Source organism: Astatotilapia calliptera, chromosome 13 (genome assembly GCF_964374335.1).
Source record: "Astatotilapia calliptera chromosome 13, fAstCal68.1, whole genome shotgun sequence".
In the NCBI taxonomy this organism is placed as follows: Eukaryota; Metazoa; Chordata; class Actinopteri; order Cichliformes; family Cichlidae; genus Astatotilapia; species Astatotilapia calliptera.
Genome location: NC_137434.1, coordinates 7932464 through 7959285, shown reverse-complemented (window position 1 = coordinate 7959285; position 26822 = coordinate 7932464). Strand labels below are relative to the sequence as shown.

Here is a 26822-nt window from a genome sequence, read left to right as displayed (position 1 = left end):
ACAATTAATTCACAACCAGTCAATGAGAATTTCAGAAGAGCATCATCTGCATCCTTTTCGAGCAGGAAGACGTTCCCCTGTCTGAGTTTCTCAGAGCATTTTGTTTCATTTAATAAAGTGCAACAAATGAGAATGACAGCATCTCATTTAACGTTAATTCTGATGCAGTGCTATTGTGAAGCTGACACCTAAATGTGAGAGTGCTATTAGTAACACACACCTGCTATGAGTGTGATTAGAGGACTATATATTATATTTATTACAACGATTAATAAAAATAAAAATAATAATCACATCAAAAACATGACATGTGGTCATGCTTTTTGTGTAAATACCTCTTTTACTGTAGCATTAATCACTCATGTGTTATCTAAACAAAGCACCCATTAATAAACATTTACAGAGAGTCGATTAGTCTTCATTCGACAGCTGGTTTAATCGCTCACCCGTACAGGCACAATGGGCTTGTTGAGAGGACTCAGCACAGGGGAGTGCAGTGATAGCCGCTGCCTCTTCCCGTCCATTTCAGGGACTGGACTGACAGTTTCACTTCTGGATTCGGGGCTTTTGTCCCTTTCTGGGGTTGGGTCTGTGAAGCACAAGAAAAATAAGCTAAAAGAAAGCTAAGCTCACAACACATTTCCAGTGATATGGCAGCACAAGCAACCAAGAAGCATGAAGAGAGATTATATAAAATTTGTGCAAGAAATAACTTTTCAGAACATTTCAGATGCAGTACATTATTTACTTAAGTTACTTCCACCACCCATTTATTGTTTATGCTGGGAAACCACCATTACTTACTGGGATACTTCACTCAGTGAAGTGATTCAGATATTAATACCACTCTACCAAGCAGAGTAAGCCTGTAGCTCAGTTTACTGAGCTGGCTACGTGTGTTTTCTACTGCTAATAAACTCAACTTTTAACTTAACAGGGAGACTCTTAATAATAGTGCCACCAGTGTATTTCCAGCAATCCAGATGAAAAATGTCTTTGGAATATGGGTCACCAGCTCATCCTAGTAAGCTACACAATGCATTTTGGGTATACTGCCTTTCATGCCCCTTTTACATAAAATACATGACAAATATCAGAAAGTATATTGTCTTTGTTTTCTACATGACTTCTCAGTGGTACGACAGGCTCAGTCACACACACTTGGATTTAAATGATAAGGATAAGGTCTGTCCAATGTCAAGTAAATAAATGAAAGAACAGAAGCCGGCCTACAAAACTCAAGTTCATGCTAATCAGTAATTTTTCCATGTAACCCACTGGTGACGGGAACAATAAAGTCTAAGATTAAAATCCCAGGTTTGATAAGAAGCAACACAAAAGAAAAACAGCATCAAACAAAAAGGAAATGAAATGTGTTCTGTATAACCTGAGCATCGTACTGCGTTCCCAAAAATGGTAACATGTTGGCGCCAGTATCTTGACTTATTACTTCATGACGCTTGTATCAAACTAACAAACAAGTTAGTCATGAAACCGGGAAAAGGGGGGTGGTGAGCACACAGATGGTTCAGTCGAGAAATGAAAAAGGTGTTGCGCTTTAATAAAAGCAGCACTTCTGCGAGCAGCCGAACGAATGAAAAAAAAAAGTGTTATATGTTGTAGACATCAACAAGACCTCAGTGCGTACCTTCAGAATGAGAAAGCTGCTTTTGCTGTTCTGTTGTGAAACAAACACGGACAGAGACATGGCAAGTAAAACGTGACTCAGCAGTGATGTGTGAAAGCAGTTGTTATACATGTAACGCGGACAGAGACAACAACACCGTTAAATGTTCCATGTGAGACTTTGAACACTGACACAGCAGAAAACATCTACTCGCTAAGTAAAGATGTAGCGGAGTGATAAGCAGAAAAGCAACACAACCAGTGCCTGAACTGTAAGCTGAGGTTATTCTGTGTTTTGGCAGCTGGTCCCTCTGCATGTGTGTTTTTGATCTGACATGCCGGTGCTCCAGTGCAACATTCAGTGGGTCTGAGTGACATATATATGACTTAATACCACCAAGCTTCCCTAAAAGGGCACACAAGCAATTTTAAGCTTCTTAATATCTGTCGCCCCCAACCTACAGACAGGTGTGCTCACCTCTGTTGTGTTGTAGCAGGACTATGGTGGGGTTAACTATGCTGGTGCAGGGATAAACAGAGCTGGGAGTCGATGTCACCGAGTTCTGAATGTCAGTGGAGAACGGAGCTTGATTTTCTTTTATGCTCTCAGATGAATTGTTCTGAAAGTGACAGAAGATACAAGTTTACAAGTCAAGAGAAAGAAAAACTGTCCTGTAATAAAAACAAGAAGAAAAAAAAGACATCTAACCAGCACCCTAAAATAACAAGATCAATCAGTGCTCATAAAATCAAACCAAGATCGTGTGTTAAAGGGGGTGGAAGTAAACGTACCTGGCACAGAGTGTTGTTTACAGGAGGTAAATCGGCTGTGTCATTGCTGCCACCCTCAGCCAGTCCTGCTTTAGAGCTGTCTCCATTAATCTGGCTTGTCCAGCCACCTAAAAAGGGTCCAAAACTCTCTTAGTTTGGCAGCCAGCGCGGCAAGAACAAAAACACTGGGGACGATGCTAAAAAGTAAATTCTCTGACCGAGCTTATGACAGCAAATCATAACAGATAATTGCAGATAAAATAAATCTCCATTTCATTCTGCAGGGTGTGAATGCTTTCCTTAGTGGTTTTCATGCATGGGGCTGTTAATATCCCCAGAAAAAAAAGAAGAAGGATTCTCCCACAATCTCTGAACTTTGTCACAAGAACAAAGTGCCTATTCAGTTAGCTGTTAAGGCCATTTGTTCCACTGGCCTTTATATTCAGACTCTACAACAATTAAAGCATCTCCCCAAAAGCCTTGGCTAGCCTCCAGACCGGTTCCATTCCGCTCTGCACAACAAACGAGCCCACAGTTAAGGCTGCCTGCTCCAAAGTGCAGCGTGGGCAGGCCACAACAAAAGACCTCTTTGACACTTGTATGAAAATATGAGCAGTCGCCCTTCATCACGACTCTGAGCGTGCCCAGCTGAGCATACACTTTAAAACGTGAGTAGTTATATAATCCTGCAAAAACACTTGAAATGCTGACAAACATGACGAAACGCCCGTTAAATTACGGCCAAACTGACATCCTCTGTCCACATTTTACACGGATGTGCTCCTGGTCCCCCACCACCACACACACGTGGCCATGTTATTCTTGCTAACCTCTTAATATTCTCTTCATCATGTGGAGAGCTGTTACGAAACAACTGTGGCAGCTGTCCTGACTTACTTGGTGTTGAGATGACGTTTGGCTCATCGCTGATGCAGTCCTCATCATCGATGTGGACGAGAGTGGCCCTTAGGGTCACCACGCCTTTCCCTTTGCAAACTCTGCTCGGGTCCAAATCTGAAAACATTCAAAATCTCACTTTAGCTGCTATTTATTTATTTGTTTTGGTGGTTGTTAAGGAACGTCTTGCTGCTGAGAATCCAACTTACTGCTACTTCATGCTCCAAATCGCCAAAATAGAACTGTTACATCAAAACCAGGCCATCAAATTAATATCCTGCTGTCCTGTAAAACTAATTACCATGAGCACCCCGCCAGAGGTGAAAGTAGAGCGCCTGAAGCTTGCTCTATGCAGAATTTCTTTATTCCCTCGTTAAATTAACACCCAATTCTCAACAAGTGACTTTGAAGTCCACATTCTATGTCTTCTGTGTGAGTATGAGGTTTCCACAACTGTAGTAGCTGAAACATTGATGAGCCACATGGATGCATCACCTGGGGTGGGAATCAGGTCAGGAGAGCCTTTCATGCTTTTCACAGGTGTAATCCTGACAGCACAGACTGTTCGAGGACCTGAAGGGACTTTAACACAACAAACACACAGGAAGGAACAAAAAGAGTTTTTTTGTGTGTGATTATGAAAAAAATTTAAGGCAAAACATCCCACTTTTAAGATTTGAAGCAATTATCCAGCAGTTATCTATCAGCTGTTCATTAAAGCAATTCACTATCTGATTTAACAAGGGTGCTCGTGATCGATTTAATGCCATGCAAGTGATGAATTCACATCATTGTGGTACAGAGGAGATGAGGTTAAATTAACTATTTGATAGGCTTAGACTGAGAGCTGACTTACTGGGAGTTGCGCTTGGTCTTACGCCGCCCTCTGCTGGAGAGCCCTGGAAAGTAAACACATGGAAGACTATTAAATAGGAGGATTCCCCAAGATAGATTCCTATGATGTATTATTAACTATTAACCTGCAGCTACACAAAGATCCAGACAGAATTCAGAAAAAAAATTTATGAACAACAACTAAATAACTTTTTGTTGGAGGCACAAAACAAATTTTTCAATTCATTTCAGGTCCTAGCAGAAAGAGATGAAAGGGTTTGGATCTATGGGCACCTATAAAGAAATCCACTCGTGTTCATTTTAATCTACAGTCACCTGTGCTTCCCTCCAATGTTCATGACTTAGTCTGACAAATGTAGCACCGCAGCAGTGGAAACATCTGCATCATTCTCAATAAACTTCACATCAGATGGACTGAGGAGCATGGATTTGATAACCGGGCCAGGTCTCTGCTTGTTAGAATGGATGACTGTATGCACTGAAGGAATATAACATACACAGAAAATGTCTTTTACGGGTAAGATTTGCTTTAGCACTGGCATTAATAGTGAAGGCACTGCAAAGACAGCTTTAATGAGGAACCACATACAGCTATTGAAACTGTGGTTGTGCCTCTGTGGTTGGGTTACACACTGAAATGAGATACAACACAGGAAGGCAGCGAACTTTATCTGTTTAAATCATCTGAAGGCTCTTTCACATTAAGTTATATTAGTAATTCAAAGTGTTGTTTAATTCAGAAAAACTTTCAAACTCAAGCCATTGTTTGCTTAGAACATAATACAGCACAGTCTATATAACATATAATGATTTTTTTCCATCCAGAGAGACATTACAACTTATGTTACAGATACTAAAAGTTGCAGTGAAACATCGGTAGCATGGATCAGATGCCACAAAGATCTGTTCAATGCATTCTTGCTGTACAATTCTACTGTTACTCAGCAAAGATAATTAAGATAAGATTATTGAGAATCAAATTCAGTGCTTTCAGTACTTTTCACTTTGATATAAATTCAAAAATTGCACATGTGCTTCCCTTTAATGACAACAAGACAGGAGAAAAGTAACCCGTATTGCTCTAAGCTCCAGCAGTGGCGCATGCAGAAGTCAGAGCACGGCCACCATAAAAGTATCTGTGAAACTTCCTACTGCTCATCTGGCCGTTGTGCTCAGGCAGCATGGCTGATTTAGGAGACATCCCCATTTCAAATGCCAAGAAAAAGACTGATTAAGACTGCAAACACACTCACCAAGACACTCAAACAGTTACTTGTTCATATACACAAACAGACACAAAGAGTGTTTTCTTTTCATTTTCATTTGTAAACTAAGAGGAAAACAGTGAGCAAAAGCCAGAGCAGCAAAAGCCGTCTAGAATTTACTCTGCAATGAAAATTTTAAGCTGCTTTTAAAGTTGTTCCTTTTCTTCTGAGTTTGCGTGGGACACCGTGTGCTCTCTGTTTACACATGGCGGTAAATAAGCCAACCTGCAGAACAGGCTGATGTTCCAGCTGGAAGCCTCCACAAATAGGCCTAAAATGGATGAGGGAAAATGGGAGCAATTCCAAACAAGTCCCAAGGAGACACAAAGCAAAAAACCTTTTTAAACGTTTTCCAGTATTGGAGCCGAGCCGTCCCTGAGCATCAGAAACCGTGTGTTTATTTCCCGTCCCTCTTTAATAAAATCAGCTTGCTTCTTGACCCCCTGCATCCCGGAGAGGCAAAGCATCCATGATCTCATTTCCAAAACCATTAACAGGCATTCCTTTGAGGAGTGCTTACTCTGATCTCAGTTCTGCTTCCGCTGTATCCTCACATGAACCCCGAGATGGAGAAATTTACAGTAGAAAGAGCATTTTGAGTGTGTTTGAAATTCTGGCATATAACAGATAGAGCGAGTATGACAGCTGACAGCGTTTAGTTTGTTGTATAAACACACAGAGCAGAGATCATCCCTGGCCTTTTTAGGAAGAGGTGCTTCTGAGCACAGCAGGGCAGAGAGCACCATTCATCCAGACTGTAAAAAAAAGGGCAGAGCATTGCTAGGACAGCACGGGCCGGGCCAAGGCAAACAGAAAAATAAGAAGACGCTACATCAGCCATCTGATTAAAACATTATCTAAATTCACTGTCATTCCTTATAATCCAGGAAGCTCCTGTGCACTCGGGTCCTGTTATGAGTCTATTTGGCTTAGTGGATATGAAGTTAAGTCACTATTTGCTGAATTTGTTCAAAGTTCAGCAGACCAGTTAGTGGGCCTTGAGTTAGTGGCTCAAAGGTTCCAAAGACAGCCTGACTTTCCTGTTTTTAAAGCTAGCGGATGTGCTATTAAGTGTTATTTGTGCTGATTTCTCAGAAACCCCCCCAAAACAAAACAAGTCTGACATGTAGAAACTAAGTCTTATAACATTTACCAAAAAAAGAGTTAAATTCAAATTCACAGTTTAACAATTAACAGGGTAGGTGTCATTATATTCACATCACAGTCAGTGAAACACCCTCTCAGCTCTGACCTCTGCCATTATCTAAAAGCAGCAAAGCCCAGATGATCCATCCAATATGCATCTCTCAGTTCCATTACAACACAACGCTCTCTCTCACACACAGATACATAAACCTCCTACTGAACGAAAGCTCCCTGGTGTGACCAACACTGCCAAAACAAACAACTCATAAAAGCCAACGACCACCCCAAGGCGTCACTGCATGTCTGGAGAGAGAGATACATTACCTTCCTGATGATGTGTACAAACAGCCCTTATTCCACGACGTACATCAGGATCCTCTGAAGCCCCGTGAGCCGCACGGCCGAGCTTTGAGGGTCTCATGTGGGCGGAACAGTCCCAGGGTTGACCTTGACCTTTCGCTATGCAGGGGGGGTCTGTTTGCTTGCGACAACAGGCGTGTTCAGATGCACCTGTCACCACATGCCACCTGGGAATGTTGCACCCACTCAACAACTGTGGAAATCCTCCTGCCTCTTAAAATGCTCACGCAGGACAGCAGATGAGAGACAGAGAGGCAGACCAAAGATGATAGCTGCAATTTGCTACTGGATGATTCAGCCACCCATAAGGTCTTCAATGCCACAGATGCTTTCAGGTTTCCCGGAATCTGCCTGCAGTCCCAGCGCTATTCACAACTCACGTCTGAGCGGGCCATCGTGTGACGAGGATTCTATTGGCTTTTTTCTTTTTAATTTACCTGCATTCGTAAACAGTTGCTGGCAGGCAGAAATGGAACTCTAAGCCCACTGGCTGGCTACACTGAAAGCCCCCATCATCAAGGCCCATTGCACCCAGAAGCTTAGCCAGCACAGTAGCTGATGGGTTCCCAGAATCCCTGATTCAAAAGAAAGGCTCCCTCCCGGCGCGAGGGCAGTATTCAAACACTTGTTGCTGATTCATTTAAAAGTTTTACATATAAAACAGAAAAAATATGGCAACTTTCTCTGTTTTCACGTTGAGTACTTTCTGAAATCCTGAATCTTATCTTCCCCACAATCTTGAATAATTTTAAGATTGATGGAAAGCTTTCTTCCCCAGCATTAATCTAGCTTCTTAAACATGAAATTTATCTTACTCTATGATGGAAAACTACATTGTTTACTGTATTAATATCAATAAAAACAGGGAAAAGGGTATCTGGCAAAGGCGTTTGACACTGAGGTACTGAAAAAAAAAAGTTACCAAGGAGTTTAGCTACAATCTTTCACAAAACAGTCAAGATTGAACCACTCTTCGTCCTCCTAAATGATGCGGGTGGCTCTTTGTGTCCACAGGACATCTGATTTTATTGTTTAAAGTTTTGCCTCCCTGGATCAGGGAGAACTTCCTTCAGTTATATAATGGTACCAACAAATATTTACATTTTTTTTCTCATGGAACATCGCCGTGTTAGGAAGAGAAATTTCAACAACTTATATAATCTTTGACAACCCTTTTTCCCCTGATGATTTTACAAGCTCAATACAGAAAAGAGCCCGCGAATTTATCTGTATAAATAAGTCATAGACCCTGTTCTTTATGTCCTGGTTGTTCCATCCATCCGTCCGTCCGTCCAGGATTTTTTCGATACATACTAGAAATTTTTTAAGGAAATTTTGCAATATCCATGCAATTCTTCACTTGCTTGAGAAACATTTCCGATATTTACACGGAGTGGGAGGTGGGGTGTTTAAAGATGTGGTGGGTTTTAAAGATGTTAGCAGTTGTATTTACTTTACAAACCAGCCTGAAAGCCTCTCTTGTTTTATTCTCATCCTTGAATAGGTTTGCTCCCTAAAGTGTAATAAACAAAACACAACAAAGCACCTAATTTTTAACATTATTGTCCTTCTGTTTGGATGTTCTGTGCCTGTACAGGTTTTCCAGTCCAAAGACAAGCACGTCATTCTAAACGTGAGCATGAATGGTTTTCTGTCTCTCTGCGTTAACCCTGTGAATGGCCGTCGACCTGTCCGTTGGTACCCTGGCTCTCACCTAATGCTGGATACCACAGGCTCCAGTCACATTGTGACCCTGGCTCAATAAACTGGAAAATGGATGCATGGATGGATAGTTTTCGTATAGACACATACTGTAATTTGTTATTCTTTATCCCCTGTGTAATTACACAATGTCTTGTACAGATTTTCTTCGTCTGAGCCTTATCTTAAACTGGACCTCGAGCTTTGCTTGTAGTTTTGGCACTTTCCTTTTGGAAAATTTTTATTGAAGTTGTCTGACAAAACTGTGCGTCAAGCTCACTGTTTTTTTGTTATTTCTATTTTATTCGATTATTATTTGGCATTATTTTAAAACTCTGTGCATCAATCACTTGTTTGTGAATGGAGTTTACTAACCAAAATGACTAACTTATCACTTCTAACCTTAGTGTAAAACCCTACATGCTCTTATGTAAATAGATTTTTCCCTGAATCGATTTATGACTTCAATATTTAAGCTCTTGGAGCATTTTTACAGGCACCACAGATTACTCCATCTGTATGATCTTATGGATTATCTAAATTTCCTGTCTGTCCATTTTCAAATCTAAACAAAGCAGGGTGATACAAAGTTCAACTGTAATGCATTCCCTCCATGGGGGGTAGGGGTCTCTGTGAAACAGTCAGAGGCTGCCTTAAAAGTGAGCCATGTCAACACAAAAGAGCTCTCTTCACACGCTCAGCTGTACTATAGACGGAGAGAAAGAGCTGTTATGTAACGCAGTTTGACTTCTGCTTTGTCAACAAATGGCAGAGAGGGGAGAAGCTATCCAGTGCTGTGTGCAGATCCCACCAAACAGCTCCAAACATGGCTCGAAATGGCTGCTCCGGAGCAGCAGCTTATCCTCCTAATTGAGAAGAGACCCCCCACCTACCCTTCTACCCTCCCCACTCTCTTCCATAAACAGCTTCCACACTGGACACCAGCCTTGGATTCTACACATTCCTCAACCAAAGCTATTTGAAGTTCATTTCAAACAACTGCAGCATAAAAGGAAATGTATGTAACTTACACACTACCCTCATTACAGTCCTGAGAACAGGATTACACATTTGTGTTGATAATGGAAGGAGCTTAAGCTGGGGTTGTATGAAGACAGCTTCTATGCCTTTGAATTCTTTGAAGAAGAGTTTAAAGCGATCCTGCAGTATCACTATCATATTTGAGGGCTTATCTTGAGGATAATTCTTCACCTGTAGATAAAAAGGTCCTTTTTGGAGGGAAAACAAACCCACTCATGACACTTGTCATTGTATGATGTGTTCCCCATCGCTCAGAGAGGCTAGCGACCTGCCAACGCATCCCCGAGAAGCCCAGACAGTTACTGGAAGTGACCATGGCCAGATCCCCGGGACAGGAAACACTTGGCTGGTACGTGCCGAGGTCCTGGGGAGGACTGCAGTTGGCTGCATGGACCAAACCGCCTGTTACAGACACTGTGTTAGAGAGCCAGGCTCCTTCTAACATGCCTGCTAGGCTTTTAGAGCCAGCGTAATAAGAATGTCAGGGAGCTGACAATTTACCCAGGGTGATACATCTTCACAGCAAGGGCTCCAGGCTTGACTCCAAGAGTGAGAGAGCTTGGCTCACAGGCCTCACAGAGAGGATAAACACTGAATATCCAACTAGCTTTGCGGTGTCTCCTTAAGGGACTTTCAGATAGTTTACTTTTAAAGGAGCTGAGTTTAGTTTAAAAAGTTTCAGATGAAAACAGAGTGACATAATTGGAAAAAAATAAAGTCCATAAGACAGTAGAGAGGTATGTAATTTGGTAGTATGAATAAGACATGGCGTTTATTTAATCTCATAACTCCATAATGAGCACAGCTGTGCACAACAGATTCCTCCCGGCTTAGATAATGGGAGGTACTTGCACATTAGGTGAGCGGCGCTGACAATTCAAATCATTGTCACGGAGTGCGCTCAAAGTGTTTCCTCATCTCCGCTGAATGTTTGGACTCTGACAGGGACTGGAAGCTCTGAGCGTGTTCCCTAATATAACTCTCCGAGCGCCTATGTGACAGCACTACTTGATAATTGAGTCATAGGATATGGCGGCTAAACGTGAATATAAACAGCGATGCGATAATCCAGCAATTTTAAGTGCTATGAAGGCATCCTCGTGTGAAATGAGCGTGCAGCAGGACTCCAACTGGTCCCCATCATCCATCTATTTCAGGAATGCCGGTGCAGCCTGACTCGTCCCCGTCACACCCAGAAACAAACAGAGGCAGGCAGCACTGTCTGTAACAGCCCCGCTTCACAGGTGGTGGCAAAATATTAGATGGTCCTTACTCTTTGTTACATGTTGCAGTGAGCGATTGAGAAAGCTGTGGCGTACAAGTGTCACTTGAGAATTCTGGATTGGTCGGTGAGATTTTTAGTCAAGACGTCTGCTGATTCTCATTAAACTATCTGCCAGCAAATGCTGCGATGCTGGTGTTTTCCATCAGCGCTGACATGGGTGGGTTGGGGGTTGGTGTGGGACGTGTGGTGCTTGTGACGGCAGTGGAGGCGGGCGCTGCTTAAATCTATCACCAAAGCATAAATGATCTTTTCACGGTTTTGTTTACGTGCATCTGTGATCAGGGCGGGGGTTCTGTGCGCCACCGACCTTGAAAAGCCAACGCATAACACTTCATTTCCCCATCCACTTCATCCAATGGCAGGAGACGGTGAAAGCAGACAGGGGGTTCGGTGGTGGGGGGTGGGGGTTGCCAAGCAACCTGTTGTAACATTAACAAGGAGTGAAAACAGAAACCTGGTGTCTGGCTGAAACATCCGGCCTGATCCAAAGCCATCCATTATTCCCAGTAAAGCGAAGGCTGTTCTCTACAAATGCTGCCACTACAAAGCTTTCTGTTCAAGTCATGCAAATATCCAGCGTCACCACACAGCTGGTGTACATAAACCGCAGCTAATTAAAACAAGTGATCCTAAAAAAGTCTGTCTCAACAAGGAAATACTATCATTTCATTATTCTTCCAATATCCAGTAAAAATAGTAGTACATATATAACTACATATATCACTCTGAACAGGTGGGTACAGTAGGCCTACAACACAGCGACAGTATCCACCTATGTAAACAACAGCAAAAGCTAAATTATCCACACTTTGGCAATGCAAATAAATTCTGAGGAGACTGCATGACCAAAGGGGTAATTGGACTTGAATGAAAAAACAAAACATATTGTGACTAGTTGTCTGTCTGATTTCCAAACCACATGGAGATCATCATGGAAAAACAAGACTATGATATTCCCCAGGCCAGCTGGCTTTGGCAAATCTTTAAAATTCAGTTTTGAGATTCATGTTTCCGAGGATCGCTCCTCTCAAATCTAGGGGAACTGTGTAACGTGACTCGTCATAAAATATTAACAACCGCGCTGGGTTCATGGTAAACAAAGAGCCCCGCGCTCGAGAAGTTGCACAGATCAGGCAGCTGTTTGTTGTGCAGATCAATCAGTTCTGTATCGGCTTTTTTGGATACAGAAACACGATGTGTACCTCGGTGGTGGATGCTATTCTGCAAATGGAAAAATTCAAGCATACACGTTGCAGCTAAAATTAATGCAGGTTGCAAACTTTACACTCTGTTTGAATATTATTTGAACTGTGCACTCTATCCTCCTGTTTAGATACACTAAAACACCTGATGAATCACTGTATCTATACATATATATACATATATATGTTTTAAATCGAGGAGGGAAAGCATTCCTTTGCAAATCATCCAAATTTACTGTTGAAGAAAAAGTCAATACCGTCATGTGTTCAATCTTTCAGAACATAACAAACATTTTCCTTCACATAGATCACTTTCACCTTGCTTTAAATGCACAACAGAACCTGCAAAATGTCATAAGGGTACGTCTGCTCCCTGCCTAAGTAAATGGCTCCTGGGTGAGCTGCTACCAAACATGTGACTGATGTGTTATATGTACACACCTATCAAAATCCCTGTGTAAACAGCCACAGGTCCTCTACTGACATCTGGTAAACCAGAAGTCTTTGTTGTACTTGTAGTAAGGACATGTGGGAAGCTAATGGATTTCCTGATCTTTCTATGTAAACAACGCTTAGATAACTGAATATCTCCATTAACCACGTCCAACAAGTCCACATGATAAGACGAACACAAGTGACTGGGTTATTTCCAGAGCGTGGCAGCTACACAGCAAAACACTGAAACAGGTGGTTTGGAGTAAAATCCGTCTGAATACTTTCCCCCTGTCCTTGGAGCGGTTTGATGAATTATTTGTGCAAGGGTTAATATTTTATCACGCCTGTTTAGACTCATGTTACTCGGGGGTAAAAATGTGAATGAAGACTGAGGCAGGGGATCTGTAGAGTTTCACAAGTAGGCGTCTTATGTATTATAAAAAGCTCCAATCTTAGATCTTCAGTTAAAATAGGAAACGGCAGGATTGTTTTCCAGGTAGACATCACGCAAAGATGCCTCTGTAATTCCTTAGAATTCCATAACAGCAACAATGAAAAATGCATATTATAAAAAATTACAACCATAGTGACCAATGTCAGTTTTGCCTTCATACAATCCTTCCCAGTGGCATGTTTAGTGGGACTAAGAGAAAATCCCAGTTAAGATGTGGGCAAGACGGAGGTGTTTGTTACAGTCTGTGAGTCTGTGTGTGGCCACAGTTGTGCCGCCAAGCAGTTGTTCATATCACATGCTGTTCAGCGTGAGTCTTCAGACAGACCTGTTTGACATATAGCCCAACATTCAGGTCCTTGTGTCAACACAAAGAACATCCACACTTTTAATATTGTGCAGTTACATAACACAGGTGCTAAGTTAGTCATGCTCACAAAGATGTCCCTGGAATAAGGAGTGGAAAATCAATCTCCTATCAAGAATATCTCCAAAACAAAGATGACAGAGGTGACAGTTTAGTTTGATCACACTGTACAGTGAACAGCTCCCAACATCTCCATGCCGCATAATATGCATTCCATTAAGTGGATGGTCTTGCTGTCACAGCCCTACTGTATGCATGTAGAGTAGCCTGAAGTCTGCCCCCTATGACTCACATTGACAACCGCCGCCGTCCAACTTAAAGAAACCAACGCGCGGGATCGGATTTGTCTTAAAATAAATAAATAGATACACAAATGTTATTCAGCAGTGTTATACAGACAGCAATCCTTTAATTTTCAGATTAAGGATTTAGGTTTTTTCTTCTCGCATTCAGCTACAGAGTGCGGCACCCATTCCCACTGTATGGATCTGCCTTTACTGCAGCAACTGTCCCACAGCCAATGCCCCCATCTGCTGAGATGCAAAATCAAAACCGACTGACTCACAGAAGCATTCATATTTGCTAACCATTGATAAACTCACGTAGCAGACTCTGTAATTAATATGAAATACATTATGCAGTACTGGCTTTGCATCACACCTTAACAACTCTCAAGTCAGCTGTTAACAGAGCCAGTGGGAAATAAAAATAAACTGTTCATGCCCTGATAATAAGAACCTTTCTTTTAAGAGAAAATCTTAAAGAAGGGCTTCAGAGAAGTGCAGCTGTAACGAGCAGGTACGCTCACCTCTCTGTGATGGTAATCCAGCGTTGTGCTCGCTGATGCAGACAGACACACTTCACTGAGCTCTTTGCGACAGCTGCTCTCCACCAGCGTCCTGTCAGCGCTTCACACTCACCGGTTTCAACTGCGTCAACACCGGCGCACTGCTCGCCCACCGAGCGCGAAGACCTCTCCTTTCACAATAAAAGCCTGAAGCTAGTCGCTTCAAACATAAAGGGGGAAGAAAAAAGTTCAACTGCTGACTTTGTAAGTCTGTTGCGCTGGTAGATAGCTGGGAAATATTAAGCATCTGGATAGAGCTATTTATCCACCTTTCTATTTAATTCCTTTATGGATTGATGGATTGGCCTCGACAGAGCCCGGAGCACAACATTACAGAAGCAGTGTGGGATCATTTAGTCTGAGAAAAGAACAAAAGAGACAACATCCAAAGGAGAGCTTTGAACTATTCCTGAAGACTATGACTAGAAAGCTCGTATAAGGGATTTCCAGCAGCATTGAAGAATAAACATTGTCATATTGAATATTAACTTTGAAACTAATTAGAATTGTCTAAATGTGTATGCCTCAATAAATGACTTTAAAGACTTTTAATTCCCATTTTTCTAGCAAAATATTAGAAAATAAGGGATGTTCTCAAGACTTTTGCATAGTACTATGTAACTATCAATCATCATCAATCAAAAAAAAAAATTCACCAAATAACTATGCTGTTAATAGTAGAATAATATTAATATTCACTACTGTTATCCACCTGCTACAAATACAGTTTATTATGGAATAAGTTAAACAGTTGTAAGCTCAGCATAATAATAGGGCAGCCAGTTGCTGTAGGGGTGGCTTAATACTTTTGTAGAGTACTGTATTTGACGTTTTTACAACAGTAAAGATTTTACTTTGAAAGTTTCGGCCAGAAGTCCCAGCTGTCTACACTCCATCGCACTTTGTACCTTTCTCTCCTCAAAGCATTTAAAAGGATCTATTTTAGGGTTCATTTATATTCATAACACTATGTTAATTTGACTCATTTGATAATATCAAGTAAAAGGTTTTTACATACATAAAAAATATGTAAATATAAGCTGAAGTATACCTTTAGAGGGTAACAGAAGATGTGAAGCACCATCCAGTGATCAAATGGTATATCACAGCTTAATAAATGAACAGCGGCTGCGTTGTACTTACCCAGCTAAAACATGTATTTTTTTAATCACCATTTTGTCATGTTTAAAAAATTACATAAGGTCTGTTAGACAACAAAACTGTCTTTCCCCACTCCATTCATGACTCAGTTTAAGAATGATACTGTACAAACATCACAGCTAAACTGTAAGTCACTAAGCTGTTGGTGGGTAACAGGAATTCAGGTAAAGTAAGTAGAATACCACAAAACTCATAATTAGCACAGGCAAAAATATCACATATTTATCTGGTAAACGGAGCAGCATTAATGTCACTTTTCAGTTAAATTACACAACAGGAGATTGAACACACTGAAATATTATAATTAGAATATCAAGAAAAACAAATGTTTGCTATTCTAATATATCAAAATTTAAACCCATAACAAAAAGAAATTAATACGCCTACTATTAATACTACTATTATGATTTTCATTAGGACACTTAATATTTATTGCAATTATATTCTTTGAAAATCTCACATTTATTTACAACTACAAACTTACTTTTACAATATTTTTTTACAGTAAAGACATACCATAGCAAATACAGCGGAAACATATCACACATGGATCACAGGCACAGTCATGAGAAATGGATGTTTTGGTTCTGTGGACTCATACATGAGAAAGAAAAAAAATTAAATAATATATAACCATTACTCTGCATGAGTTCATCTTGCTAAACCTGATGGTTGTTTACAGCTACATGTTACCTTCTCTATCCCTCTTACACAATAAATAACTTACAACTTGACAGATCAAATTCAGTAAAATTGAAGATGTGCGGCTCTCATCGATGTCTGCGAGGTACAGGAGGTGCTGAGTCAGTTGGCCTGTAAGAAGGTCTTTGAGGAAGTATTCGTGTCGGGCAGGATATGTAACGCTCATGGACCATCTCTGTCACCCTGCAGGAAACACACTGTTACTGTATAGGAAGGTTATTTGCACTGTAACAGTAGAGACGGTATACAGCAAAGGGTGTGTAAACTGTGACGTTTAATTTCTTATAATTATGCGTGAGAAAAAAACAAAACTTGAAAAGAAGATGCAAAGATAACATTTCAGACACAGTTCTGTATCATTTACTTATCTGACACCCTACATTCAGGAAATATGAACTGTACAAGAATCACTCATTCACTGGTTTAAAATAGATTTCAATACTTTAACAAACTGCATGTTTTAGGAACTACAGTACATGAACTCTCTGATAGTGGTCACAGCTCTTATGCAAAGTTAGTTAATGTCAAAGCATGTTATTTTTTTCTATCATTACTGAATTTAGTCATCATCTTATTTAGTTATGTAGGTGGAATAATAAACTGAATTATTAATATTTTTAATGAAATCAACAATTCTTTAAGTTACAGCCCATTAAAGAAACATTAAGCAGTTTTACATTTAGCTACGTTTTTAGCTAAAGTTAGCTAATGTTAGCGCACACAAGTTAAGCTGTTGCACGTTTGTATCAATTTACTAAGTTCATTTGGTTGTTTATATTCAAACGCTTTGCACTCCATCACCCTTCATACTGTAACTTCTCATTTACATGTTCCCAAGACAAATATCTTTTTGATCTTTTAACCTTCAGACACACAGATGCTAAGAAAAACTCTAGATAAGATCACAGTACCATGCAATGAGAACAAATTGAACCCACGCATGAAGAATTTAGTATACTCTATGTAGCAGCTCATACATACTTGGTGTAGGTGTTTGTTCATTTCTGTTATTTATTCTTTAAAAACTGAATAATTTAATGTCAGTCTGTGGATGTCAAATTACTTAAAATTCTGTGTACTTAAAGCAATTTTGCTAACTCTTGAGTCTTTTTTTTAACAGCACACAAATGTTGTATTTACCCACTAATAGTAATTAAAACTCATCACACACAATTACTGTATGAATGAGAAGTATTATGCAGATATTTAAAGTATAATATAATATTTCTGACATCATGTCAGAAAGCTAAAGAAGCTGATTGTTTATCAGATTTTAGAAATACATTGTACTGCCACCCAGATTTTTTTTTGAAAGAGATAAGAGACAGAAGGGCATTTATCAGTAAAAAGGATCTGCAGCGTTTCACAGGTTCTCAGGAATTTACGGCAGCTCTTGCTACCCACTTCAGTCACTTTCATCTTTTTCATTTTTAAGTGGTCTCACTATAAGTGGTCTCACCTATGTGTGTGGAAGTTATTTGTGTGTTTACAGAGTATAAGCATCAGTATCTTGATCACTTTCTCGCTCTGGCTTCCTCTGAAACGCACAGCTGCGAATTAGTGGTGGGTGAACATTTCCTCTTTTACATTTTTCTGTTTCACTCAGTGCTGCTTATAGATTTTTTTTTACGTGCTCCCAGTCTTTCTGTCATATTCTAACACAGTTATGATTGCTGCTAGGCACCGTCACATAACTGTACAGTGTATTTGCTACTTTGCGTTGTTTTTTCCTATACCTGATGTCGCATAGTGCTCAGTACTGCATGGTTCTGCTTTCACTTCAGTAATCTGAATCGCTGTTCTCTAGACTGACCTTTCTGGGTTCCGTGGAGGAATCCTGGGTGGAGGAATGGAAGGTGCAGCACTGCCTGGCCGTGGCGGTCGTGGTGGAGGAGGGAAACTTTCTATTGAGTCCTTTAAAAATACAATGACATATATATGTGGCCACACTTGAAATACTTCAAAATAAAACAGCCTAAAGCTCTAGTTTAACAGCTGAGTCAGTTAATGAAAAAGCTAACATTGTCACAGTTATTGGTTTAAGCAATTCATCTACTGAAACTGTCAAGAACTCCCAAATTTTCAGCTAAACACACAAAGATGACAGTTGTTGTTTTGTTGGTCTGGAGAATAAAAGATCATTGTTTTAATTACACCCTGAGGAAGTCATTAAGCAGTGTCAGTCAAGCTTCCACGATGGGTCGTGCAGTTTGAGTCTTTTAACAACAGACAGGGAATACTCATCTTACCCATCTTGCAATTAAAAGAAGGACAGAATTTGCACCAAAATCTAAGAGATTCTTTGTCTGCCCGTGCCCCAAATCTCCTTCAGCTCTGTACTTTTTCTTCAATCATGATGACAGACAGTAAACGCTAATGAAAATGATATAGAATCTGCTTCAGTAAAGAACACACATTTACAGAACTTACATTTAAATATTGTCTGGAAGGTATTTTAGGAAATGAAAAGCTGAAGTAAGAGAGCAAAATAAAACAAAACTAAACACTAGACTTTCTACCTCTTTTTTTCTACCTCTCTACTGCGCATGCAGTCATGTTGTATAGACATCAGACACATGCAGCATCATAAGAGAAAGGGAAGTTTTAATTTGGGTTATAAAGAGTAAGAAGGAAGAAACAGCTAGCTATAACTCATGCAAATGCATTTCTGTGTGAACCCTTCAGTTTCCACGTGCCTCGAAGATGCACTTGTACCTATTGTTAAATCAAGCTCACCTCGTCAGGTTCTGTACCGCTGCTGTAGCTAAAGGTGCTGTGCGTGCTGAGTCTGTTGCTTTCGGTGCCTGATGACAAGAAGAAGCACAGCAAAAATAAAACACGTGATTCCGAGTATCTCTGAGGTTAGTGCTTGTGGTGAATTATGTTGTAAGACCACTTCGCTAAATGTGGGTAAAATATGTTTTAGGCCTTGACACTGTTATACAAGATGTCTGCAAGAAGGTGTATGAACAATCAGAGCAAGACAGAGACGCAGCTCATATGCATACCACCATTACAGACTTAAAGTAATCATGAAGCAGTATAGCAAGCCATTCTTTAAATCCGTTAATGTTATCAGTGTTTTTGAAAGGAAACTGCTTGCCCCTTTTGAAATTTATGTGCAAATGTTTGCTTTTTTTTAAAAAAAAAACAGAAGAATAAAACATCTACTACAGCAAAATTAAACATTAATTTAAACCTTAAAATACTTTTGCATTTGTGGGCTAATTAAACAAACTAAAAAATGGTTTTCTTCGTAAAACATTATGACTGAATTATAACTGCTGGTGCGACGTGTAAAAACACAAATAAAGTTTCACAAAACGTCTCATCCTTTATGTATAACAAAACTACAAAGATGGGAAATAATAATAACAAAGTAAAATAAAATACATACACTGACATTCGAGAACATTAAGTAACATTAAGCAGTAACAAAATCACTAGAGTCATGTAACTTTATCATACAGAAAAAGTCTGTTTATTACAATTAACCTAATATTTCAAGCTATAATCTGACTACTTTATTTCTTGCTTTTTTATTGAAAACTTTTAAAATGAGATCTCAATTAAGATTTAAAAAAAATGTGAGACTAAAATAAATTTTGCATTTATTTGCCCGCAACAGGAGAAAACACACAGCAGGGCCACGGGTCGGACTCAAACCTGCGCCGCGGCTCTCTTGCTGTGCAGCAAGTGGTTGCCTGCTTACCCACAGAGCAAACACGGCACCCTTTCTTTTCTTTGAAAAACTGTGACTGATGTGTTGAATTTCTGTTTTGACATAAATAATTTTTCAGCAAGGTCTGCTCTGTCCAAGCTCTAATTAAACGCGGGTTTATTAGTAACACTGCCTCGTACCATCCATGTGAATATTCTAATGATCCCATCCAGCACTTTTTCCTTGAACCACAGCTAAAATTGACGCATAGAAAAGACAGAATGATCAGATCTGGCGCTCAAACGTACCTCTCTCTCCAACTCAAAAGTGGAGGCAGGAAGTCAGACTACAAGCACATCACTTTTTCAGTGACTTACATATGTGTATAATTTACATTTCTCCCAATCTGTACTCTAATGGAGTTGCAAAGAAAGCCACACAAAGAAAGACTGAAAGCTTTAAGTCTTTTTGTTTAGTACTTGATAAAAGCAGAAAGTAAAGATAAGCATTTGGACTCACTCGATGTGCTGGATGTGCTACCTGTCTTCCAGCTGCCTCTCTGGATAACCTGAGCCACAGGAGGAGGCTGAGCCGTCGCTCTGGGTGTCGACTCATACACAGCACACTCTAATGTGACACCAGTTCCCCAGAATGAGTTTCTCTGAAGGGGTGCACTTATCTCATACTCTACGGGAAAAGACCAGATTAAAAAGATAAGCGTTTTTGACAGCAATGGCATGTTATTTTTCAATATGTGTTTGTCACCAATGAATCCTAACAGTATCAGCGTATAAACAGTGGAAGGTATACAATGTGATAAATCTGCGTGAACCTGATCTGATTCCAAATGAGAACATAAATAATTTTACCAAGTTCCTTTCCTGTCTTCTCTCTCTCTTTATGGCGTCTGGTGATGCTGTTTCGTAATGTCTCCAGATTTTTCTCAAGTAAGAAAAAGGAAACACAGGCATTACTTTTATTGCTTAACCAACAATCAACTTCTTAGAAAACCACAAAGTTTGAACATTAGATCTACCTGCTGATAGCGTATGGAGTTTGCCCTCCGCTCATGATCAACCTGCCAAGCCTTAAACTCTTGGACTGCTTCGTCCACAGTAATTTCTCCTACTTTTACCCTCTCTTGCAGAGATATGAGCTGCCTCTGCCCAGGGGTCTTCATCCCAGCGTAAGGATCATATGCAGGCGTGGGGGCTTCCACTACAGGCCGAGCTGAATGGGAGGAAAATAGTGTATAATTTATTCTATTATTAATTTATAAGCAAAAACCTTTGGAACATAAAATATTGTATTAGTTTCATGAAAGTCTTACAATAGTTTGATGTATAATGGTAATATGGGTGCGAGAGCAAGCGCACTAATATTTTTTATTATTTTAAATTTTAAATGTCTTTACATTTCTGATGTAAATATAAACAACTACTAAATCCTAAAAACTAAAAAAAAAATCACAAAAACAAAAATAAGACCTCTTGTTATGTGTTGATGACAATAGTTCAATAACAGTACTGTATTTTTATTTATGATGAGCAAACCAGTTTAAAATCAGACCCATAATCAGTGCACACAGCTAACCAATCGTAATGCAGTATAATAATACAAGACGATAATACCAGAGGATGTAATTGACATGTCAGTGACAGTAGTGGACTGTTGCCTCACTGCAAGAAAGTTCAGGATTCAGACGTTACATGTTCTTCCTGTGTCTGTATGAGCGCCCAGAGCCTCTGGGGGCTACCAGATACACGCATGTTATGTAAATAGGCAACTCTAAGCTGGCTGTAAATGTGCAATGAACTGGTAACTAGTCCAGGCTGCACCTTACTTCCTGTCAGCTGGGGTTTGCTCAAGGTTTCAACTTCACTTTCATTTTTACCATTTAAAGTTAAATATTCAAATGAGGAGCGAAAAACAAGAACGCTTCTGCCGTACGGGCCACGTACATTTTTGCTCTTCCCGTATCACATTTAAGTGTCTGCTGTGAAAAGGGCCTATTAATGTCAGAAGATCACATGAACATTTGTTCTCAGTCACCTACCCACTCTGACACCAAAAATTCCCCCAACGCAGTTAGCTGTAACCACTGAGTCAACTACAAAGGTTACTGGTTTTGACCAATGTGGTAGTATTAAAAGCCCTGTGCCTCACAGAAACATGCTACAGCACTGTACAGGACTGATGATAAATAATCAAGATGCAGATAAAATAAAGGCACTTTTTCAAAAGCGGTTTACCAAATGAAACCATGACCAGTTCTAAACTAGCTTTATATAAGTGAAAAAAAGAGAAAACAGAAGCATAACAGACTATAATGATTAAATGAAAAGAAAATTATTTTTATTGGGATTTACCTGCATGATATCCCATGTCCTTTGCTTTATTCTCAGATGTACCTTTATCTGAAAATACTATCAAAAAAATAAAAGTTACATATTTTTGACACATTTGTGATATAAAAAAAATATAACGTAATAAATAAAAATCAGACTGCACCATACCTCTAGAAATGTACGTCGTAGACTTTTCAAGCTCAGTGTTAAGCTCAGGCCTGGGGATAGGGGCTGGTGGACGGTTCAGGACTACTGGGTTGTAAGTACTATTTGCATCCACAGTATCGTAGATATCCTCTGGACAGAGGTTGTATGGGTCTTCCTCTTCCTCAATTTCATCTAAGCTATTATGATCAACTTTTTCCTCTTCCTCACTTTGAAGAGGTTCATTGTCCTTCTTGACTTCAGTGGCATTTGGTTTTGCTAAAGGTAAGAGTGTAACCACATGAAGCACTCAATGCCATATAGGATGCAATATTATTTAAGGAAATTATTTAAAACTTCAAATGTATACCTTGAAAGAACTTCCGAAGCATAGCTTCCTCAGGGTTCTCATCTACTGCAGTCATCACCTCATCTTGAAACCCCCACCAGAAAGAAACAATACAGCACCATCATCATCTGCTGCTCCCAGTTTTGCTGTATGAATTATTGTTGGAACAATAGATAAAATAGTGCGATACTTACAAAAATCCTCTGCACATTCAGGGTTGATCCCCAGCATCGACTCATATATATCCTCTGAGCAACCCGAGTATTTCATCATGATATCTTGAGAGTTAGTGGACATCAACTCATATACCTCTGCACTCTCGTCTGTGTTGATAGTGTCCTCAAAGTGAGACTTGAGCAAGTCTGCAGTCTCCTGGATTTGTTTAAATGCAAAAGACAACCAGACGCTAAGTACAATTCGTGAAAATGCAAAGAATTGAAAAGATTTTCTCTGTGGACTTACAACAAATTCATCCATGAACTGCCTGAGATCATTAAAACCACTCTTCTCTGCAAGCGTGTTTGGGTAGTCTCCATTCTTGTTCATCACACTGTAAGCCTGCAAAGCTCCAGGACACTGAAGCAGAACGGTGGTCAGCTTCTTCAGGCCATACTTGGCTGCAAAGTGGAGTAAAGTAGGAAGCTCCTCATTCCGCTGATCTGAAGCCCACAAAAAGGCAAACAGATAGAACCAGTTATATATCAGCTGCTCACACTTTCTGCTTTTTATCATAATCTTTGAATTTAAATGAGAACTGTTAATGGTGTTATTGCAAAGTGGAAGTATTTGGGAACCACAGCAAATTCGCCTCAAAGTGGTGGACCACGTAAAGATGTAGAGCAGGGTGGCTGAGAGCTAAGGCCTACAGTGTATTTATAAGTCACCAGCGTTTGTAGCTATCTAAAGCAGCGGTGAGTAGCGGTAAGTTCCAAGCCTCCACTGGCATTAACATCTGGCCACAAACTGCGCCAGGAGCTTTATGGGTGGGTTTCCATGACTGAGCACCTCCTGTAAGTGTAACATGTAGGTGGCCCAGAACTTTTCACCATATAATGTATGTGCGATAACAGGAAGTCTTCTACAAATTTTTTTAGCTGACTCGCCCAACACCAATAAAATCATGTGTTAAACTTACATGCTGACATATTGTCTTCCTCAATCTGTCTGATTCCAAACAGCTGAAGACCAGTTGAAGGGATCTTGGATTTTAAAGAGTCGGACAACATGCTGTCCAGTGATTCTGTTGCATTGGCTGTTATGTTGAATGCCTGGATGTTCAAAATAAATAAATAAAGCTTACACAAGCTTTTACAACATTAATCTAGCACAACGATGCTATTTAAAGCGCTAAATAATGTCTCACCTGGCTGATGAAGTTAACAGGATCTGTAGCATTTTCAAGATACCGACTGACTTCACCCATGCTGGTGTAATACGTAACAGGAGTCAGGCTGACAGACGACTGGCCAGTGTACATAGTGAGGGACACAATTCCAGCATGCATATCTAAATGAAAATAAAGAGCAAATTAACAATTACGGTGATTTCAGATTAAAGCTTTCAACATAAAAGTCCTGTGACTTCCTACAGATACTTGCCAGGTGCAGTAACACTTATGGTGTATTCATTCTCCACGGTGCCTGGCACCCTTTTTGCAGGTACATTTTCAGATGAAAACTCCACCTCTGGATCCGACTGATCATCTATTTTCTTTTTGAAAATGATAAAAAGTGTCTCCTGTTTCTAAAAGAAAAATGGAAAACTGGAATAAAATTGGCGTGTTGGTGACATTTTACTGATATCAAGAACTTCCTTTAGCTCCGCTAAACACTAGAAGATCAGTGTAAATGTTTCTCTGTGTACCTGTCATACAATGTAATACAGAAAACTGGATTTATTTCAATGAACCAAACAAACATTACATTTGATGCAGCTCTTGTGCAATTACTTACCCCGCACAGAACTCTGTTTGGTTGCACAGTGAGACAGGTGATGTGCGTGGGTGAAGTTATTTCCTGACTTGCTGATATTACTGCGTTCGCAGGCTCTTCATCCTTCGGGACATTTTCTTCATACTCTTTTGTCACCACATCCTCTGTTTCATCAGTGCTAGGATTTTCATCTAAAACTGGTAAGACGTACACATCGTCTAGGGCTACAGGAACTTCACTCTCACGTTCAAGCTCCACTTTTCTGCCTTTAAATTAAAAAGAAATCGAATGTATTACAAACATCTTTATTTTCCCTTTAAATTTCTACAAATTGCACAATTTTAACATCTGTCTAGATGAAATCGCCTTCTTTTAGTTATTCAGAAAGTTTCACTACAGCACATCCAACTTTCTCACTGAGAGTTTCTGTTTTATGTTCCAGCTTTAAGATAATTGACAATTGTTATTTTATTTAATATCCTATTCTTTGTGGGTGCAGTAAAAACTGAATTAATTATGTTTGCTTCCTGGGCATCGAAAACACTGTACAAAAGAGAACATTTTACATACTGTTGGCTAATGCTTCCAAAATGGTAGAAACATAAACACCAGGCTCATCCTCTGCGTAGAGCTTCCTCCAGCTTGGCCAGTCTTGGAAAATCTTTGTCAATAGTTCGTCCTCAGACACACCACATAAAAAGGCCACCACTCGGTGAGGAGGATAGAGAATTCTCTGAAGTGCCTCCTGTAGTTCGTGGTCACAGAGGATGTCAAGGAAAACCCCTGTGAGGAGCAGCACGATGCTCTTGCAGCTTTGGAAATATTCAAAATTATATCCGTGGAGCTCATCGGCTGTGCTGATTGCATATAGCAAAATTGATCTTTTGTGGAATTTGCGAGAACTTTTCAAAATCTGGTGCAAATATGACGCCCATTCCTGTGCCTCAGTGGTGTGCAGAATTAACAGCTCATATCTTGAGAAGGATTCAGGATGTGCTGAAAAACACAACGCATTACAGTGTGATTGTACGCTCAAGAGATGTATGCAAACACTCTCCAAAGCAGGTATCCAAAGCATAAAACCTGCTGACCCAGCCTGACTGCACACAGTGAATCAACGTTCTGCTCAAAATACACTAATGACATGACACTAGCAATATTATGTGCTGAGTTCCTTGTTGCAGCAGATTGTGATTGCCGTGGAAATGCTCCACAACGTACCAGCTGTCCGGCTGTGGAATGTCAAGGTGACTGTGGCTGGGGAATGAATGTCTGATCTGTTTGATATTTCACTGCAGAGCCAACAAGACGTTGTGCAAACATTGCGCTGTGTCAACACTGGTCAGAGTAATTTTGTTTGACTCATTACAGTGTTTAATCAGGTCAAGCTCACCTCTGTACACGCTACCTAGGAAAGAGCACCCACACAAGCATTCGCTTCATCGGAGCAGCTCACTAACGACAGGGCAGTGAGCCCTTACATCGTTTTATTAAAGGACCGATAACATGAATGATTTAACTTTACATGTGTTGGAAATACTACATTAATTCAAATCAACCATACAGGATGCCTAAGATGCTTGCTTCCTCTTTTTAAAGCGGAGAAAACAGTTTGCCTTGAATTTTCTGGTAAATGAAACTCAATTTAAATGAACACATCATTTCAAAGTCAAACAATGCAAAAGAGTAAACTATGTGTTAATAATGAAGGTTTCAGTACATCTTGTAAACTGTAGCACTAACTAGCTGGTGAAAAAAAAGGTACACACGACGGGTCGTATTACCTGATTCAGTGCTTGAGATGGGTTCTCCCATGGTCTTGAAGCCTCAAATCAAATAAATAAATCACCTCAAAAGGATCATCATTTGCCCAAATGTTTCTCTTCAATTCGATGAAGTTTACTGATGCTTCTCTTCTCATCAGCTGAGACTACATTAGCTTTCACCAGCTACAGCTCGTTGCTCAGCAGTATTAATAGCAACACTTAGTTTCCTGATTTTGGTGACTCTGCCCTACTTCCTGAAACAGTTGAAGAAGTGAGAAACGCACCACTGTCATGACAGAATGTGCAACATGTCGGCAGTTACATTTGTTTTTGGCTGCTTTGTGTATATCTGTATGTTGTAAACAGCAAAATATTCTATAGATGAAACACAAATGAAGATAACGAGGGCTTAGCTAAGAATTTGATGTGTTGAATTTTGCGACGTGCAGAAACGACACAAAACCACTTGATGTCTTTTATGTAGGCGACGCTTTAGATTCGCCTTTGTTCT

The 26822-nt window shown here is 40.0% G+C and overlaps 2 protein-coding genes across 9 annotated transcripts in view; both read right to left on the bottom strand.

Moving 5' to 3' along the window:
* Positions 1–14333, bottom strand: part of sorbs1 (sorbin and SH3 domain containing 1) — a 42582-nt gene extending 28249 nt beyond the window's left edge. For 3 of the 8 annotated variants that reach the window (XM_080288244.1, XM_080288245.1, XM_080288246.1), the window contains exons 1-7: positions 14211–14323; positions 4151–4193; positions 3790–3876; positions 3295–3411; positions 2419–2525; positions 2105–2246; positions 447–589 (exon numbers count right to left, since the gene is read on the bottom strand). In XM_080288244.1, coding sequence (XP_080144370.1) covers positions 447–589; positions 2105–2246; positions 2419–2525; positions 3295–3411; positions 3790–3823 — 543 coding nt within the window. In that variant the 5' untranslated portion in view covers positions 3824–3876; positions 4151–4193; positions 14211–14323. Of the gene's footprint in view, positions 1–446; positions 590–2104; positions 2247–2418; positions 2526–3294; positions 3412–3789; positions 3877–4150; positions 4194–14210 lie in introns of all 8 variants that reach the window. The other 5 variants (XM_080288243.1, XM_080288242.1, XR_013901118.1 and 2 more) reach the window with 4 other exon arrangements.
* Positions 14334–15382: 1049 nt separating this feature from the next.
* Positions 15383–26529, bottom strand: pik3ap1 (phosphoinositide-3-kinase adaptor protein 1). The gene is made up of 17 exons (XM_026191059.2): positions 26330–26529; positions 25116–25541; positions 24567–24811; positions 24213–24357; positions 23978–24120; positions 23750–23882; positions 23077–23273; positions 22809–22986; positions 22636–22698; positions 22290–22544; positions 22143–22199; positions 20810–21003; positions 20643–20715; positions 20293–20460; positions 18849–18916; positions 17926–18026; positions 15383–16295 (listed from the first exon to the last, which is right to left on the bottom strand). Exons 1-17 carry the CDS (start codon positions 26358–26360, stop codon positions 16181–16183), a joined length of 2592 nt encoding a protein of 863 aa, XP_026046844.1. The 5' UTR covers positions 26361–26529; the 3' UTR covers positions 15383–16180.
* Positions 26530–26822: the final 293 nt, after the last annotated feature.